At 38.0% G+C, this 17424-nt stretch overlaps 1 protein-coding gene and 1 non-coding gene across 2 annotated transcripts in view; one reads left to right on the top strand and one right to left on the bottom strand.

The window, feature by feature from the left end:
* Positions 1-6625: 6625 nt before the first annotated feature.
* The window catches only part of ABCB1 (ATP binding cassette subfamily B member 1), a 99122-nt gene continuing 88323 nt past the window's right edge, over positions 6626-17424 (top strand). The window contains 1 exon segment of the mRNA XM_049776430.1: positions 6626-6786. Within this exon segment, the coding sequence (XP_049632387.1) occupies positions 6654-6786 (133 nt within the window). The 5' untranslated portion in view covers positions 6626-6653.
* On the bottom strand, positions 13203-13325 carry LOC126033072 (U6atac minor spliceosomal RNA). The gene has a single exon (XR_007504234.1). It is a non-coding gene; the product is annotated as a U6atac minor spliceosomal RNA (small nuclear RNA).

The following is a 17424-nucleotide window of genomic DNA, read 5'->3' on the forward strand; positions in this document are numbered from 1 at the left end:
ATCAAACCTGGGCCAGCTGTTTGCAAAGCAAATGCCCTGCCCACAGTACTATTGCTTTGCCTCTGCAGGCTCCTTCTTAACAAATTATAAACTGAATTTTGACTTCATCATTCAACAAATTCAGAGGATCCGAATGGATTTTTTCCTTGGCCTTTATGTAGCACTTGGCCCTGTCTGACATACTCTTTCTCTCTTCTCTACTGTAATGCCACACTAAATTTCCTCCTGGCTCACAAAAAGAGTCTTGTAATCTCTGCCATTGAAATAAGAGTCTATCAACCCCTTATTTGATATGTCAATGTTAGCCTTTTTCAAATTGTTTTTATACAAAACACCTTTCTCATTTGAGAAAGGGAAGTACCAGGGAAATGGGTTGGGGCTTCAGTTATATTCATTATATGGGAAAGTTGTGTACTAAGCACTGGTGGTGGGATTGGTGTAGAAATAATATATGACTAGAACTCAGTTATCAATAATTTTATTAACTATGCTTTTTTTAATTTTTTGTTTCTTTGTTTGTTTTTGTTTTTGTTTTTTGGGTCACACCCGGCCGCACTCAAAGGTTACTCCTGGCTCTATGCTCAGAAATTGCTCCTGGCAGGCTCAGGGGACCATATGGGATGGCGGGATTCAAACCACCGACCTTTTGTACGCAAGGCAAATGCCTTACCTCCATGCTATCTCTCTGGCCCCTAAAATATGTTTGTTTTTAATTTATTTAATTTCTTTCTCATTTGAGTTTTGTAGTTCCACTATTATTTTCTATTTTTATTTTGTTTTTTTTGTTTGTTTTCTTGGGGAAGTGGGGAGCCACACCCAGTGACACACCCAGTGCTCAGAAATTGCTCCTGGATAGGGGGACTATATAGGATGCTGGGGATCGAACCAGATCCACTCTGGATCTGCCAAATGCAAGGCAAACACCCTACTGCTGTGCTATTGCTCCAGCACCCCACTATTATTTTCTTTATGTTAAGTGGTATCCACTAAATATTTTGATTTACTTTTACTTCTCTGGAGACTGGTATTTCATTTATTTTTTACTTTATTCATCTAATGCTCTCCAGTATAATTCTATTTTTGCGACCTTTTAATGACCTTTAAACTTAACCTTATTCAACCTCATTTATCCCCAACAACCTTTACCCTTATTCTAGTCAAGGGTGTACTTGTTAATACTTATACCCTGGACTTATTACCTGGTTGGACTCGCATGTGTGAAGTTGTAAACTTAAATCTATCCATCTTCAGCCACAAATTCTGAATCATCCTAGCTTTGCCACTCCTTTTTTATGCTTTTATAAGTCCTGATGCTCATTCCCTAATGCTGCTCAAGCAAAATGGTTACTTACTGGTTTAAAACAATGCAAAATTACTATCTTATTATTCTACAGCCAGAAACCTCACAGAGTTAAAATTATGGAGACAGAAGGACTTGTGGAAGTTCTTGGTTTTTTGTTTGTTTCTTTTGTTTTCGGGGTCACATCTGGTGTTGCTTAGGCCTTACTTCTGGCTCTGCACTCAGGAATCACTCCTGGAGGTACTCCGGGGACCATTTGGGATACTAGGAACTGAATTCAAGTCATTCATGTGCAAAGCAAATGCCTTGCCCAATAGTATTAACTCTTTATCTTCTTTCAGTTTCTTAGAGAGAATTATTTCCCACCTTTTCTCAGTTTCCAGACCTGTTGTGTATTCCTAAAAGCTTACCTCTTGTTGTACTATTTAATTTTGAGTCTATGGGGGTATAGCATGCAGTTCTCAGTGCTAACTCCTAGCTCTGTGTTCAGGAATCACTCCTCACTGTGCTTGGGGGACTTAAATGGGGTGTCAGACATTGAAACCTGGCTGACTGCTTGTGCAAGGCAAGCCCTATTTCCATTGTACTATTAATCTGATCCCATTCTGTGTCATTTGAACTGTTTCCTTCATCATTTTTTTTTCTGTTACTCTGCATTCTTTAAAATATACTGGTAATTGACTTACATCCACTTGGATAATCTAGAATATATAGTATGAGTTATTCCATATTCCATATGGTTATTTCTATATTCTGGCATCTGCTGTCTCTTTGGCCATTCATAAAATTCATTGTTTTTTTGGAATCCAAATATAAATATGTTGGGAAGGGTGACTAATTTGCTTACTACATCTGATCAAGATCACTCTGCCAATCATTGTTTTTAGTATAAGTCTCCTTCCTTTAATTTTACTCTTCTAAAAATTATTGGGGCTGGGATTGGAATGATAACACAGTAGGTAGGGCATTTGCCTTGCACAGGGCTGACCCGGGTTCAATCCCTAACATCCCATATGGTCCCTTAAGCCCACTAGGAAAGATTTTTGAGCAAAGAGCCAAGAGTAACTCTTGAGCACTGCCAGGTGTGGCCCAAAACAAAACAAAAAAATACCAAACAACTAATAGCAATGTATTCATATTATATAAATTCGATTCATGATTTTTTTTTTCAGAAAATTTTGCTATTGATAAATTGGATGGACAATTCTATTGATAAACAAGGTCCAGTCATTATGACATTTGGGTATTGTGTTTCTTGAGTCAAGTAATTTTCCTTTAAACAATGTTTATATGTTGATAGGGCGAGAGCAATAGAACAGCAGGTAGACGACGTAACTCAGCAGACTTAGGTTCAATCCTCGGCACCCATATTGTCTTCTGAGCCCTCTAGGAAAGAGCCCGAGTACCAAGAGTAAGCCTCAAGCTCCTCTGGCTGTGTTCATAAACAAAAACAAATAAAACAAATGTGGATATTTTGAGAGGGCTGCTGAGGTTAAGCCCCGTGGGGATGCTGCCGGCTACACACACACAGCTGCTTTTCTTCTTGATCCAACGCGAAGATCTCAGGAAAATTCTTGAGCTTCTGTCCCAGGGATCCTTTACGCACACCCAGGGTCCCCTGGGTTTCTGTCAGGGTCGGAAGTGGTGGGTGGAAGGTGGGCAGCATTGCACGGGGGGTTCTCAAGACCAGCTGTGCCTGGTGCTCAGTGGGCACCACAGGGTATGTCCATGAAGTCAGAAGCCTCAAACCCACGGGTGGGCAGTGATGGAACCACTGTTGAGCATCTGGCCTCTCTCCTCTGTTTCTTCCTCTCATCCATTTCTCTTTTTCATTTTTTTTCCTGAGGTGTTAATGGTCCTAGATAAGAAAAGGTTAGCAGTTGTTTTGTAGAAAATCATTCATTCATTTTGTTGTTTTAATTTCCAAGTATTTGAATTTTTATCTCATTTCTGCTTGACATACGCTTTTAATGCTTCATGGTCTGAGAAGATATTTGACATGATTTTTAACTTTTTGATTTAGTGTACCCTACATTCGTTTTAATTCTAGTTACTCTTCTTACTCTTCTTCCTTAATGATTTCACTCTTTCACTCAGTCTTGTGACTTTTACTATATTTGCTAGTCTCATAAACAATGCCTTAACCTCTTTATTTTCTCTGTTTACTTCTTATGTAACACTTTCCAGATCAACATTGGAATAGAATAAAATTGGGCTTTTTGTCACCCTCCTATGTTTCCCAATATCTTTTTCTATTTGACTTGTACTGGTGTAGTGAAGGATACTTTTTGATCAGTTAGCATTTTCTTGCTATGTCTGTGCATTATTCCCCAAACATGAAAGACTCCAATCTTCTCTAAGCATATTGAGATTATTTCTGCTGATATTTACTGTTCTGACAGAATGCCTTACTTCTATGCCTCTTAAGCACCAAGGAACTTTCAAATCTGGGAGGAAGGGAAACCTCCTTTTTGAAGTTTTTCACCATTTGCTCAATTCTTTGTTTGCTCCTCTCTTTCTCTAGGATATTGCCAAAGCATCCAGAAAAATATATTGGATGTACTTTTTTTTTTTGCTTCACTGTCCTCCTTTGAGGGAGGACAAAGAGCTGAAGGCAAAGAGCTATGTCTTAGGTGTTTATATCTGACCATTTTTAGTCATTAAGGGGGCTTTCTGTAAATGTTTATGTCCATGGCCTACTTGTTTTTATTACAGTCAAATGATTAGTTTTGGAGGTAGTGTGATATGGGGTTCTTTTAGTAAATTGTTTGATTTTATTGCCTATAAAATCATATAATTCTCTGTAACTTGAGTGGAACTAGAAGATAAGATGTTAAGTAAAGTTAGTCAGAGGAAGTAAGATGAATATTAGATCATCTCACTTTTCTGTGGCACATAGAATTGCAGATCAAGGGAATGCAAGATATAAAAGGGGGAATGCATAGGTAAACTAAGAGTAGGTAAGAGAAGAAACTAAGGGAGGAAGTAAGAAATAGAGGTGACAGACAGAGAGGCTGGGCCTCCTTCACATTTGCCATCTAGAGCAGTGGTAAACCTATGTATCTAAGCCACAGAGCTAATGAAACTGAAAGCATGAGAAACAAACTACAACAATCAAACTTAAAAGTGTGCCTGATAAGGAGGTAGATTAGGGACTTGAGAGAGAAACAGGAACATTGGTGTAGAGAGTCAACACTGGTGATGGGATGGGTTTGGAACATTGCCTAAAACTCATCTATAAATAACTTTAAACATCACAGTAAGTCAGCAAAAATTAAAAAATAAAGGTTTAGTTCCCAAGGTTCTATGGAAAAGGCAGGAGCCCTAATTTAAAAGATAAGAGTTAAAAAATACAATAAAAAAAGTGTGTGTGACAGAGTGTTTTGTTTTTTGTTTTTGTTTTTTGCTTAATCAGAGAAAAATATGGGGAAAATAGAAAGGAAAAACCTTTGGCCTAAAAACCTTGGGACATGGATTTTTATTTTACCACATATTCCCGCGTTTTTCTATAAAACTAAGACGAAAGGAATAAGAAAGGCGGGGGGCCAGGGGCCAAGTGGTCATGGATGAATTGATGGGGAAATGAATAAGGACAGAACTAAATATCCAAGCCAAAGTGTAGGGTTCCAGAATAGAAGGACGAGATCACAAAACTGGAATAAAGTTTAATACTTTAATCCATCTGCCAACATCAAGATCCCCCAGCCTGGCCAGCCAGGGCCATCCTCCCCCTCCTCCAGCTGCAAGATGAACCCTCCCAAGGTCATGAAGATTATATATGGAAGGAATATAGGGAGGTCCCAGCTTTCTGATGATCCTTAAAATGATTGGCTCTTGTTTAGGGGTACCATCCTTCTGCTCCCATGTCCTTTCCTGATTGGCTACCTGGTATGGTCAGGTAGATTGAGGCGGGGTCTATGGAAATAGGCTTGAGAAACCCCAGCATGTGGCCCACATCATGTGGTTCTTAAATGGTGTCTCTCTTTGCTCAGAACCTAAGAAGAAGCCTGCTATGTGGTTTTTACAGAGTGGCGTCCCTCCTTGTTCAGAATTCAGGTCCCAACAAAATTAATGATAATAGAATCAAGAATAGAATCTTAAACTTTAACAATCTAAACTTAAAGGGGCCTGTTCTATTGGCAGGCCAGGGAGCAAAGGGTGGTGGGATAGGATGCATTCTGGGTCCAGTCGTGGAGAGATGTTGAAACTGGTGGTGGGAAGGGCCCTGACTTATTGTATATCTGAAATTCAACTATGAAGGAATCTGTAGATCACAATTGTTTCAATAAAAAGAAAAGAAAAGAATAATATCACTTATTTGTAGACTATAAGAATAAAAACAATAGTATCGTAATAATATCCAGACACATTAGAGATTATGGGCCAGGAAGACCAGTTAATGGTAGGAAGATTGACACAAATAGTAGAACAATGTAGTTAGGGTAGAGAAGGGACCACGGAGAAGGGACAATGATAGTTGGAACTGATAATTCTGGACAATAACTGGGTATAAATTGATATGCACAGTACCCTTCATTAAAAGTAGTGCAAACCATAGTGTCTAAAAAGGGGGGGGGAGAGAGAGAGGGTGAGAGAGAGAGAGAGAGAGAGAGAGAGAGAGAGAGAGAGAGAGAGAGAGAGAAGCATAAAATGCCTGCCCCAATGTCAAAAAATAAAATAAAAAGGAAGAGAATGAGACATAGATACTTGCCCTAGAGGCAGGCAGGGGGGAGGGTGAGAGTGAAACTACAGACATTGGTGACAAAATGTTCACGGGAAAGGGTTTAAGAGTAAAACTCAATTATTAATAACTTTGTAATCACAATGTTTAAATAAAAGAAAATAAATAAATGACTAAATATATTAAATAAAACATTTAGGGTCTGTGAGATAGTTCACAGGGAATTAAGATATCAAGTCTTAAAGCCCACACAGCCAGAAGTGCCCTAAGCTTCTAAATACTATTGATAAAACTCTCCCAAAATCTGTTAATGGAATGTTATAAGTTATTTCTATCACTAGAAAACAGAGCAACTACTATACTTAATTTTAATTAGTGAATAATTAGACTGTTTACAGTTTCCCATACCAGAATATGCCATTTCTCTTAAAAATTTTTCTTCTATGAAAAATCAGACTTAGTTCAATTTGAAGAAGAAGGTCTCAAATTGATCATTTCTGATTAGGCTGTTCTGATAGTTTATCTTGGGCCATGATAGAAGCAGTAGTCTGAAAAATACTTGAATTTTAGATATATTTTTAAATAGATCAAACCATTCATGAGACTGTGCTAATTGTTGCTACTCTGCTTTTTCTCTAGTTTCGCTATTCAGATTGGCTTGAGAAGTTATATATGATGCTGGGAACATTAGCTGCCATCATTCACGGAGCTGCACTCCCCCTAATGATGCTGATTTTTGGAGAAATGACGGATAGTTTTGCAGATGCAGGAAACTATCCAAATATAACTTTAAATGGTACTGAAGGTCAGTATTGTTTATGGTACTGATTTTATTATGTATAAAGATGAGCCTGCCAGGAGCTATTTCTGAGCATAGAGCCAGGTGTGATCCAAAAAAAAAAAAAAAGAAAAGAAAAGAAAAAGCAATTATTTAGGTTGATGTTTGTAGAGCCCTTAGTATGGGCTAAAGTGTGCAGTGCTATGAGAGATATAGGTTCTGTGTTATAGGCCATATTTGTAATGTGTTTGAGAAGTTTATATTTACAAGCATTTAGAATGTACTATGAAGTTCTAGCAGAGATAAGAAGGAAAAGAAAGAAAACTTTTCTTCCAGTTTTCATCTTTGATATCACTCTTCTAATATTTACAAATTTGGAAAAATATCTGGATGCTTGCTCTGCCATCTGTGAAGAGGTGCTGTGTAGCAATTTGAGTTGGAATGATTGGCTTTGAAACCTCAGCTTTATAAGTTTTCCAGTTTGAGATTTAGTGAATTTCTTCATGCTTTAATTTATTCATCCATAAAATAGTAGGATAATAGTAAAATCTGCTTCACAAGGTGCCTGTGATAGTTAAATAAGCTCATTCATTTAAGGTTCACAGAACAGGACTTCATTGAAATGCATTCAACAAATACTAGCTATTGTTTTTACAAAAAGAAACTCATGTTTCCATATTCCTCATGAATACACTTGCAGATGATGATAGGGTTCCTTAAATTAATTCATTTATATGGAAATTGTATTCATAAGTGCATTTTATAGTTGTAGAAGACTTGAGTTCCCAAAGTAACTCAGTATACCAATTATGATTGAATAATATTCACCCCTTTAACAAGCATTTTGTTTATAATTAGACTGCTAGCTAGTTACTCCATGAATAAAAATCTGACATGCTATCTATTTTTGTGAGCTAAAATGACTTTTACATTTTTAAATAATTAAAGGGGAGGCAAAAGCAATTTGTTATGGTGTGTGAATATGATATGAAGCTGAAATTCTAGCATTTGTAATTTCCCTAGTGAACAGATAATAGAATACAACCAACCATATGACAACTTTCACACCACAGTGGCAGAATAAAGGTGGTGAGGAAAAGATCATATATCCTCGATGGTGAACCTATGGCACTCGTGCCAGCGGTGGCACTCGAAGGCCTTGCAGCTGGCACACGGGAAGGGGTTCGCAATTAAGATATGCGGCTTGGTGGGAGGCGAGTGTGCCAGTGTCTGCTTTGCAGCTCACCTGGCAACAGGGCCGGACTGGCCATTGGGAGGACCGGGCATTGTGCAGCAGTTTGGGCACTCAGGCTCAAAAAGGTGAGCCATCACTGTCATAATAATCTATACAACCTAAAATGTTTATTATCTTGACCTTTATGGAAAAAATGTTGCTAACTTCTGAGGTAAAATATTGAATGGGTATTTATGATCCATTTATCAGTTATATTCATATTAAACTGTTCTTTTTATACATGAACCACATAACATAACCTAACTATTCTCCAGTGAGAAGATGAGAAGGGATGTACAAAATTAGTGCTATGATACCACAATACACAAACTATTGAAAGATGAGTGCAGAGGCTTTGACTCACTACATTAGAATCATAGAAGGCTTCAATGAGGTGGTAATCAGATTTAGTATCATTGTACTTCATGTATACAGTAAGCATGTTCTATAAAATAAATCATTTATAAGATATTAAATGAAATAAAAGTAATGTTTTTCTCCATATCATTCCTTATTGCCATTCACCTGTGTTGTCCACCCTCCCTTGTTTTTCCAATGTCAGTGAGCCATCTCTACTGAAATTCTTGTCTAGAAGAATATTAAATTCCCTGTCATTAATCTGTTCATCTGGTTCAGACTTCCTAGTGTCCTAAAGGTTATTTGAATGAAGGTCTAACATCATTAAATTTAATGCAGACTCTATAGAGAAAGGCAAGCAAATTCTTTGCTGTTTCTGGAGAGGAATCAACATCCTGAGTGACCTTTATTCTGCTTGGACTTTTCATAATTGGAATTCATTACCCCTCATTACCTCATTACCTCTAGACTAGGTGATGGAGTCTTGTTGTTAGACAAAAAGTATTGCTTGCTTAAGAAAAGGGTTTGCTCAGGCTCTTAAAACCTTTAGAATTTCACCTTAAAGGAGGTTTAACCATTCATTAATGGATTGTTTGAGTAAGGATTGTTTGATTAAGCAGATCTTTCTCTGTAGCTTCAAGGAACATCCCCTCTTCTGGTGACTTACACTGACAGATACTGGCTGTGATCTATTATTTTGTATGCAGACTTCCTGATATAGATGTTGCCGTTGCTTTAAAATCTCTGTTGACTTGAGCCAAAGGGACTACCTGACCCTGGCACTCTCTTTTAGTAAACATAATTTAACCATCACTGGATTTCTTTAGTATTCTGTGAGTTGTTTTCATTGAGACGATCTGAAAATAAACCTAAGTAAAGGTAACTGTGATTTTTTTTAAATAGCCTTTAGTTAGTAATAAGTTAGTGTTTCAACCCAATGCACTAAAGGAGAAGGATACCCAGAAATAAAGACAACAAAGATAACAAACTAGTCCAGAAATTAAGAACACAGAAATTCTCCATGTGTCACAGTAATTAGCTCCCAAAATAATCTTTAAAGCATAAAAGTTTATTCCTGTAGCATCATCATGTAAGCAATGTTACTTGTACTTTATTAAGATTTTCATGTTTTCCACCCTGGCCTGTTTTCTTGCATTTATTCAAGTCTATCCTCTGCAGGAAAAATTTTTAGAGATAATTTATAGAAATGTAGCTCTATATTTAAGTACCAAATAATGACAAGATCTTTTAGGATTTATAGTTGAGTGTGGCCAATTTTGTTGGTTTGAGTTAAAAATTAACATATCAGGGGCTGGAGAGATAGCACAGTGGTAGGGTGTTGGCCTTGCATGCCGCCAACCTGGGAGGGACCCTGTTCAATTCCTGGCATCTCATATGGTCCCCCAGCCTGCGGGACCATATGTGCAGAGCCAGGAGTGACCCTTGAGCTCTGCTGGGTTTGACCCAGAAACCAATCAATCAATCAATCAATAAAGATTTTTGTTTATTTATTTTTGGCCATACCCGGTGATTCTCAGGGGTTACTCCTGGCTATGCGCTAAGAAATTGCCCCTGGCTTGGGGAACCATATGGGATGCTAGGGGATTGAATTGCAGTATGTCCCTAGGTTAGCACATGCAAGGCAAATGCCCTACCGCCTGTGCCATCACTCCGGCCCCAACCAATAAATATTTTTTAAAAAATTAACGTATCATTATTTTTCTATAATAATTTAATACCATCATGTAAATGTTCAACTATAGGGAAATACTATTTAAAATACAAAAGTTTATTGCATGCAATTTAATTTCTGTAATATAAGTAGGCAAAACAAAATGAAAAAGAAATATAAACAGCATGTTTACTCCATGTAGGCTCTTAAGCAATATGATATAATTAAATGAAATAATGAATAAAATGGAAGTTTTAGAGTTGGAAATAAAGCCTAGCTTGTATTCTCATATTTTGGGAAGTGGGTGGGATTGGGTCACACCCAAAGATGCTCAATATCTATTCTTAGCTCTGTGCTTGAGTGAGGAGATCATATGTGCTTCAGACTCAAACCCATGTCATGACTACCATAGCCTCATCCAAGGCAGTTGACTTATTTCTTGCTATTTCTCTTCAGTCCTAAATATAACTTTACATAGAGATAGAGAAACCAATGTTTTGTTTCTCATTTAAAATTTTTTTACTTGAGGCATCACAATTTACAATTACAATCATGGTAAATGACAGAATTTTATGCATACAATGTTCCAGTACCCTCTCCCAGAGTTTCTGCTTCCCTCCAGCATTGTCTCAGCGTTCCCCGCTCAACCTCTATTCTCCTGCTATTTTAAGGTCAGTTTGTTGACCAGCTATCAAGTTTCTGTTGCCTTTGCCCATTAAAGCAATGTGCCCATAGACAGGATTGCTTGCTAGCTGGAATTCCCAGGCCAGTAATGTTATCTTTTTAATTTGGATTCCCCCCCCCCCCCACACACACACACGTGTGGTTTAAACTCTGGCTAAAATTGAAGCAAATATTTTCCTTTGGTCTTTTCTTTCTCTAAGATGTCTACCCATAGGTTAGCTTATTGGTGTGTAGGTAGGTCAGTTATGAAACACATTGCCTCGGTTCAGAAGTATGAAAGCAGCAGGAAAGGAAATTCTGGTTCCTTGAGTCTTCTCAGCCACCTGAAATAAGTCTACACAGATCCACACTGAGACAAGTTCAATCCTGGGAAAATACCAGAAGAATTGATCATGTAGAAAGAAGGCCCAAGTTTCTCTCTTGTGGTTCCTAGAAGTTCCTGTAATACAAATTAAAAAAAATACTGGATTATATGGTTCCTGAGCAGTAATAGGACCTTGTAGATCATTTAAGTCAGTGGTTTACTAACATTTAATCAAAAAACTCTTCTCTGTAATGAATATGGTCTTCAAAGTTTGCCAGTACAAACAGTTCAAAGAGTCACTCCCATTATGACCGTGTGGAGAAGAGTTCAATGCTAAGATCTGTCTGCTTTCATTTTTCTCCTGTCACCTGTAGCAGTGTCAAGGTCATCTCACATACCACTAGGCATCTGCTGGCTATAAAGTTTACCTAGAACTATCCTCATCTCATGCCTCCACAATGCTAGCTTTCTAAACTCCTCTCTCTGCCTCCACTCATACCACAATTTCTATACAATTTTCCCTACAATGTCAGAATGAGATTTTGCTCAATGAAGTAAGTCAGTTGAAGAAAGACAAAAATTGTATTATTTCACTTACAGGTGGTATATAGAGAAATAAAAGAAAGAAGAGACCAGAGAGTTTGTAAAGGGGTTCAGGTACTTGCTTGATATAGCTAACCCGCATTCTATCCCCGACACCATATATGCTCCTCTGAGCTCTGCCAGGAAAGGTTCTTGAGGCAAAGCCTAGATTAAATACTACCAGGTGTGAATCAAACACCAAAACAAACCAAACAACCAGATTGAATAGATAATAAATAATTATTAATTTAATTACATTACATTCATTAAGATATAAGTTATTTAACTATATATTTGATTAAATGGTCTAATAATTTATTTAACATGTTATTTTAATTTGATTAATATTTAATGATAAATTTAATAATTTGTTAAATAAATTAATTAATTAACAGATAATAAAACAAAATTACCAGAAGGAAGGAGAAAAGAAATGTGTAAACTGGCAAAAGGTTAGATTGCAGGGTATAGGATGGGACTAGACTTTTAGATATTCCCTCAACTGTAGTTAGTTGAAATTAATATAGAATATATGAAGATATTTACTTATGATGCATGTAGTAAAATTAAATGTTTCAATGCAGTGATACTTCAATAAAAATGAAATATCTCGGGGCCGACGAGGTGACGCTAGAGGTAAGGTGCCTGCCTTGCAAGCGGTTCGATTCCCCAGCGTCCCATATGGTCCCCCTAAGCCAGGGACAATTTCTGAGCGCTTAGCCAGGAGTAACCCCTGAGCATCAAATGGGTGTGGCCCAAAAAACAAAACAAAAACAAAACAAAAAAACAAAAAAAATGAAATATCTCAATTTAAAAAAACTCAATTTTGGGGTGGCGTGTTTTGGATTTTGGGGCCACACCCAGTGACGCTCAGGGGTTACTCCTGGCTAGGCACTTAGAAATTGCTCCTGGCTTCGGGGACCACATGGGATGCTGGGGGATGAACCTCAGTCTGTCCTAAGTCAGCCGTTTGCAAGGCAAATGCCCTACCATTGCGCCACTGCTCCAGCCCCGCGAAATACAATTTCTTAAATAAAATGACCTATTCCAAATTATTGTATCAGTGATAAAGAAGTATTGGATATTGTTGTAGAAGAAATAAGTAATACTTAAAGGCTTTATTATCAGCCTTTTGTCATATTTGTGAAAGAAATTTTACTGGGTCTTTGAAAAGAGTGTAAAATGGTACATACACACATATGCACACACACACACACACACACACACACACACACACACACACACACACACACACACACACACACACTTCCAACTTAGAATAATTTACCCTGAAAATTACCATTCAAATATAATAGAGAAAAAGAAACATTTTAGACAAACAAGGTAACAAGAGTTTATCAGCTCTAGACCTGCACTAAAGTAGTTGTTGGAGGGAACTATTTGTAAATAAGAAAACATAAAATCTTTTTTTTTTTTTTTTTGGTTTTTGGGCCACACCCATTTGACGCTCAGGGGTTACTCCTGGCTATGCGCTCAGAAGTCGCTCCTGGCTTGGGGGACCATATGGGACGCCGGGGGATCGAACCGCTGTCCGTCCTAGGCTAGCATAGGCAAGGCAGGTACCTTACCTCTAGCGCCACCGCCCGGCCCCAAAACATTGGTTAGATGCCACAAAGTAGGTGGCAGTGCCTTAACCGTATGCGTGTTGCAGGCCGAAGCCTCTTCCATCCTTGTCAAGGGGAGTGCTAACCTTCTCTCCTTTCATACAACACTAATCTTGAGCAAGGTGATATAGCAAGAGACAACAAAACAGAATTATAGGACAAAATCTTTATTGCTAAATGACAGACCAATTTTTGCATAAAAAGAAAACAAAATTTTAGTAATAATAATATTTAAAATAATGATCTGTAGCACTATAATCCTATTGGCCTAGTAATAATATTAAAAAATAAAATCAGAAATTAGGTCACTTTTTTCCAAGTGATTTTCCATCATATAAAATAAGTGCAAACTAATTGTAATAGCCAATATATTGTCTGGGCCTGGCCTAGCTTATCAATCTTGAGGAAGGTGATCTAATAACAAGAGACAACAAACGTATAGGACAGAATCTTTATTGCTAAATGGAAGGCCAATTCTTGCACAAAAAGAAAACAAAATTAGTGATAATACTATACAACACTATAAACCTATTGACTTAGTAAAAAATATTAAAATATAAAATCAGAAATTAGGTCAATTTTTTCCAAGTGGCTTTTCATCGCACAAAATAAGTGCATACTAATTGTAATGGCCAATAAATAGTCTGAGGCTGGCCTGGCTTATCAATCTCATATAACCTGCATGTTACCTGTTCATTATGATTCTATCAATCTTCGGTTTCTTGGACATCTCCCATATTCTTCATCTCTTGTCCATTAGTACCTCTCAGAAGAACCTTTATTTCCCAAGCCACCCAAGTTCATAAAAGCTCACTACTTTATTTTCTTGTTAAGCATTGCTACTCTAAATTTTCTTGTTAATTTATTGATTTCCTAGTTTATTGAAACTTCCCACATGGTGAGAAAAGGTGTGGGGGAAAAAAGGAAGTCCTTGGGAAAAGCAATTTTAAATATTTCAGCAGTGTTATGTTTCATGTGAAATGAGATCTGAAAATGAAACAATTGTCTACTTATACACACATACAATGAGATTATAAAGAATGGCTTTCTGCTTATAGGTGTTTCAATGTCCAAAATAGTGTCCAGTATGAAAACTGTAAAGGATAGGTTAACTGGGGGGTCAGAGCAATAGAAAATAGGTTGGATATTTGCTTGGCATCACCACCAGGAATGATCCATGAGCAAAGAGCCAGGTAAGACCTGAGCACTGCCATATGTGTTTGGGGACCAGTAGGGCTATAATTGGCCATATTTGCATGCAGAGCTATTAATACAAGTGCCCTTAGCTATCTCCCTAGTTTCATCACTCTTTCTTCACGCTGTTCTTGAGTATTTAAAAGTTAAAACTAATAAACATTCTGAAGCAATTGGATTAGGTAAAAAAAAATGTATTGTAACAATTTTAAATGTCATGCTGAATATTAATTGCTTGAAATCATGGGTTTAGGAGAGGATTTTCTCACCAGGTTGCAAAATCTACACTGTGTGTATGTGTGTGTGTGTGTGTGTGTGCGTGTAGTCTACTCTGTGTGTATTTCCTCTGTTTGTGTGTGCCAGGTTGTAAAGTGTGCTCTGTGTGTGTGTTGGGGAGACATATGAACCTCTTACCAGGTTGCAAAACCTATACTGTGTATGTGTGTGTGTGTGTGTGTGTGTGTGTGTGTAAAGTCTACTCTGTGTGTGTGTTTCCTCTGTTTGTGTGTGCCCGGTTGTAAAGTGTGCTCTGTGTGTGTGTGTGTTGGGGAGACATATGAACCACACTCAGTGGTATCTAGGACTTACTCCTGGCTCTGTGCTCAGTGGACCATATATAGTGCTGAGTATTGAGTTGGAATCAGCCATGTGCAAGGCAAGTGTTTTAACCCTTGAACTATCTGTCCTGTTTTTTTTAATCTAATGTGAGATAATTAGCTAAAAAATAGAAGGCATGATGTAATATTTTTGTAAAGCCTACATGTGTGGTCATTGTGAAACTGTAAATATTAGTTAATAGGAGAGGTGGCAGCAGATGGAGTAGGCTGTTACTGTGGACACAAAGAAGGCCTGAGCAAACTCTGCTCACCTCAGTGGGTGTGGCAGGAGATTAAATTTAAACCATCATTCTAGCTTTGACATTGTAAACTGAGTCATGTGTCAACTACTCTAGAACTTTGTTGAGTCACTACTATGAATGAGGCATTTGAGAGGATATAATCTCTTAGCTCATTTATGGAGAGAAGTAAAAAAAACTTGTGGTAAAAAGGGTAAATGGAAAGTGGCTTGGAGGGGACCGTGAGACTATAGTTGAGGGAAGTTGACACTGGCGAAGAGGGTGTTGCTGGAAACCTGTGTTCATGAAACCCTGTTATTAACAGTATTGAACATTATGATGCTTCACATTGAAAAAAAACAACTTTTATTTTTTTAAAGAAAAAGATATTCCAGGAAGAGAGCACAATGAATAACTGCTTGGGGTAAAGAAAACTGCGTTTCAGTTTTCTGTGGTACATCTTTTTATCTTTCAGAAAACTTGTTGGGGTAGTGTTGGGACATCCCTAGAGGTACTCAGGGCTCACTCTTTGCAATATTCCACAGAACAGAAGGTTCAATTTTAGGGTCTGAGAAGGTAATGTTGTTTGTCCCCTGTGGTACTGGGGACCACCAGGGCCACCCAGTGGGTGCACAAAGGCCTCCAGGGATGTAACTGGTAGTGCTTCGGGGGCTACATGGTGGGAATCAAACCAGAATCTCCCTCACCCTTGCTGGTTCCCTGGACCAGACACTCTTTTTTAGTTTAAAAGTGTGGAATTTAGTCTCATGAATTTAAGCAAAATGTTTTGTTGTGTTTAACTTCCTCCTCATTCCTTTGATTTCAAAAACACAAAAGCCAGGAAGAAAGGAGGGGCTGGCTCCTTGGCTGCAGCAGCAGAGCCTAAAATAGTGACTGGCCTGTGTGCTAACTACTGGGGTGAATAAAGAGAGTAGTTGCAGAGAGAGAATGGTTGGAGAATTTTTGGTTGATTCTACAGAACTGTTATCTCTCCTCACATGCATCTGTGGCAAAATTACAAAAGGCTAAGATAACATATTATAGATATTGGACTTTATACTTTAGGCAGTGGGCTGTCACAGAAGGTTATTAACAGAAGCAATATAATTTTATTTTTATTCCCAAAGATAAAACTTAGTGGCAATTTGAGAATTTGATTGCAGTGGAAAAACCCGTTGGGAGATTCTTAGTGGAACAGAGGTTAGAGAATATGGGAACCTGGACCAGAGTATGACCATGAAGATGAAGATGGTGAAAGCACCAGATATAGATTTGGGAGTCACTGAAACTGGGAACAGATAAAGTCACTCGATACATGGAGTGTATGTGGAATGCTGGAAAACACAAGTGTACATAGGGAAGGGGGAAAGCATGAGAAGTCAAGTGGTGAAGATGCCAAGAAAGAGTTTACAAGTAGTGGAAGAACCAGGAATCAGGCCATGGAAGCCAGACTAGCAGGATGTCATTGAGAGTCTAAGTGTTTTATTTTAAAAATGTGCTCCACATTGATGATTGATTTCCTATGTTGACAATTTAGTGAATATTGTTATATGGGCCTGGAGAGATAGCACAGCGGTGTTTGCCTTGCAAGCAGCCGATCCAGGACCTAAGGTGGTTGGTTCGAATCCCGGTGTCCCATATAGTCCCCCGTGCCTGCCAGGAGCTATTTCTGAGCAGACAGCCAGGAGTGACCCCTGAACACCGCTAGGTGTGGCCCAAAAACCAATATATATATATATATAGTTATATATTGTTATATGACATGAGATTTCCAACTCTTTTTTTTTTTGTTTGTTAGTTTTTTGTTTTTGTTTTTTGGGCCACACTTGGCGGTGCTCAGGGGTTACTCCTGGCTTATCTGCTCAGAAATAGCTCCTGGCAGGCACGGGGACCATATGGGACATCAGGATTTGAACCAACCACCTTAGGTCCTGGGTCGGCTGCTTGTAAGGCAAACGCCGCTGTGCTATCTCTCCTGCCCCGAGATTTCCAATTCTTACCATCACAAAACAATGACAATTTTTATATACTATTCTCATATCCTTCTTTATAACTATTGGTTTGGGCAATAATAACTTTTTGAGATCCATGAAAGTAAAACATGATCTTTCGGATCATTTCAACTTGAAAGTTTTGATATTGTGTAATGTGTTTTATTAAATATAGTTAAGAATCATT

Source organism: Suncus etruscus, chromosome 1 (genome assembly GCF_024139225.1).
Source record: "Suncus etruscus isolate mSunEtr1 chromosome 1, mSunEtr1.pri.cur, whole genome shotgun sequence".
In the NCBI taxonomy this organism is placed as follows: domain Eukaryota; kingdom Metazoa; phylum Chordata; class Mammalia; order Eulipotyphla; family Soricidae; genus Suncus; species Suncus etruscus.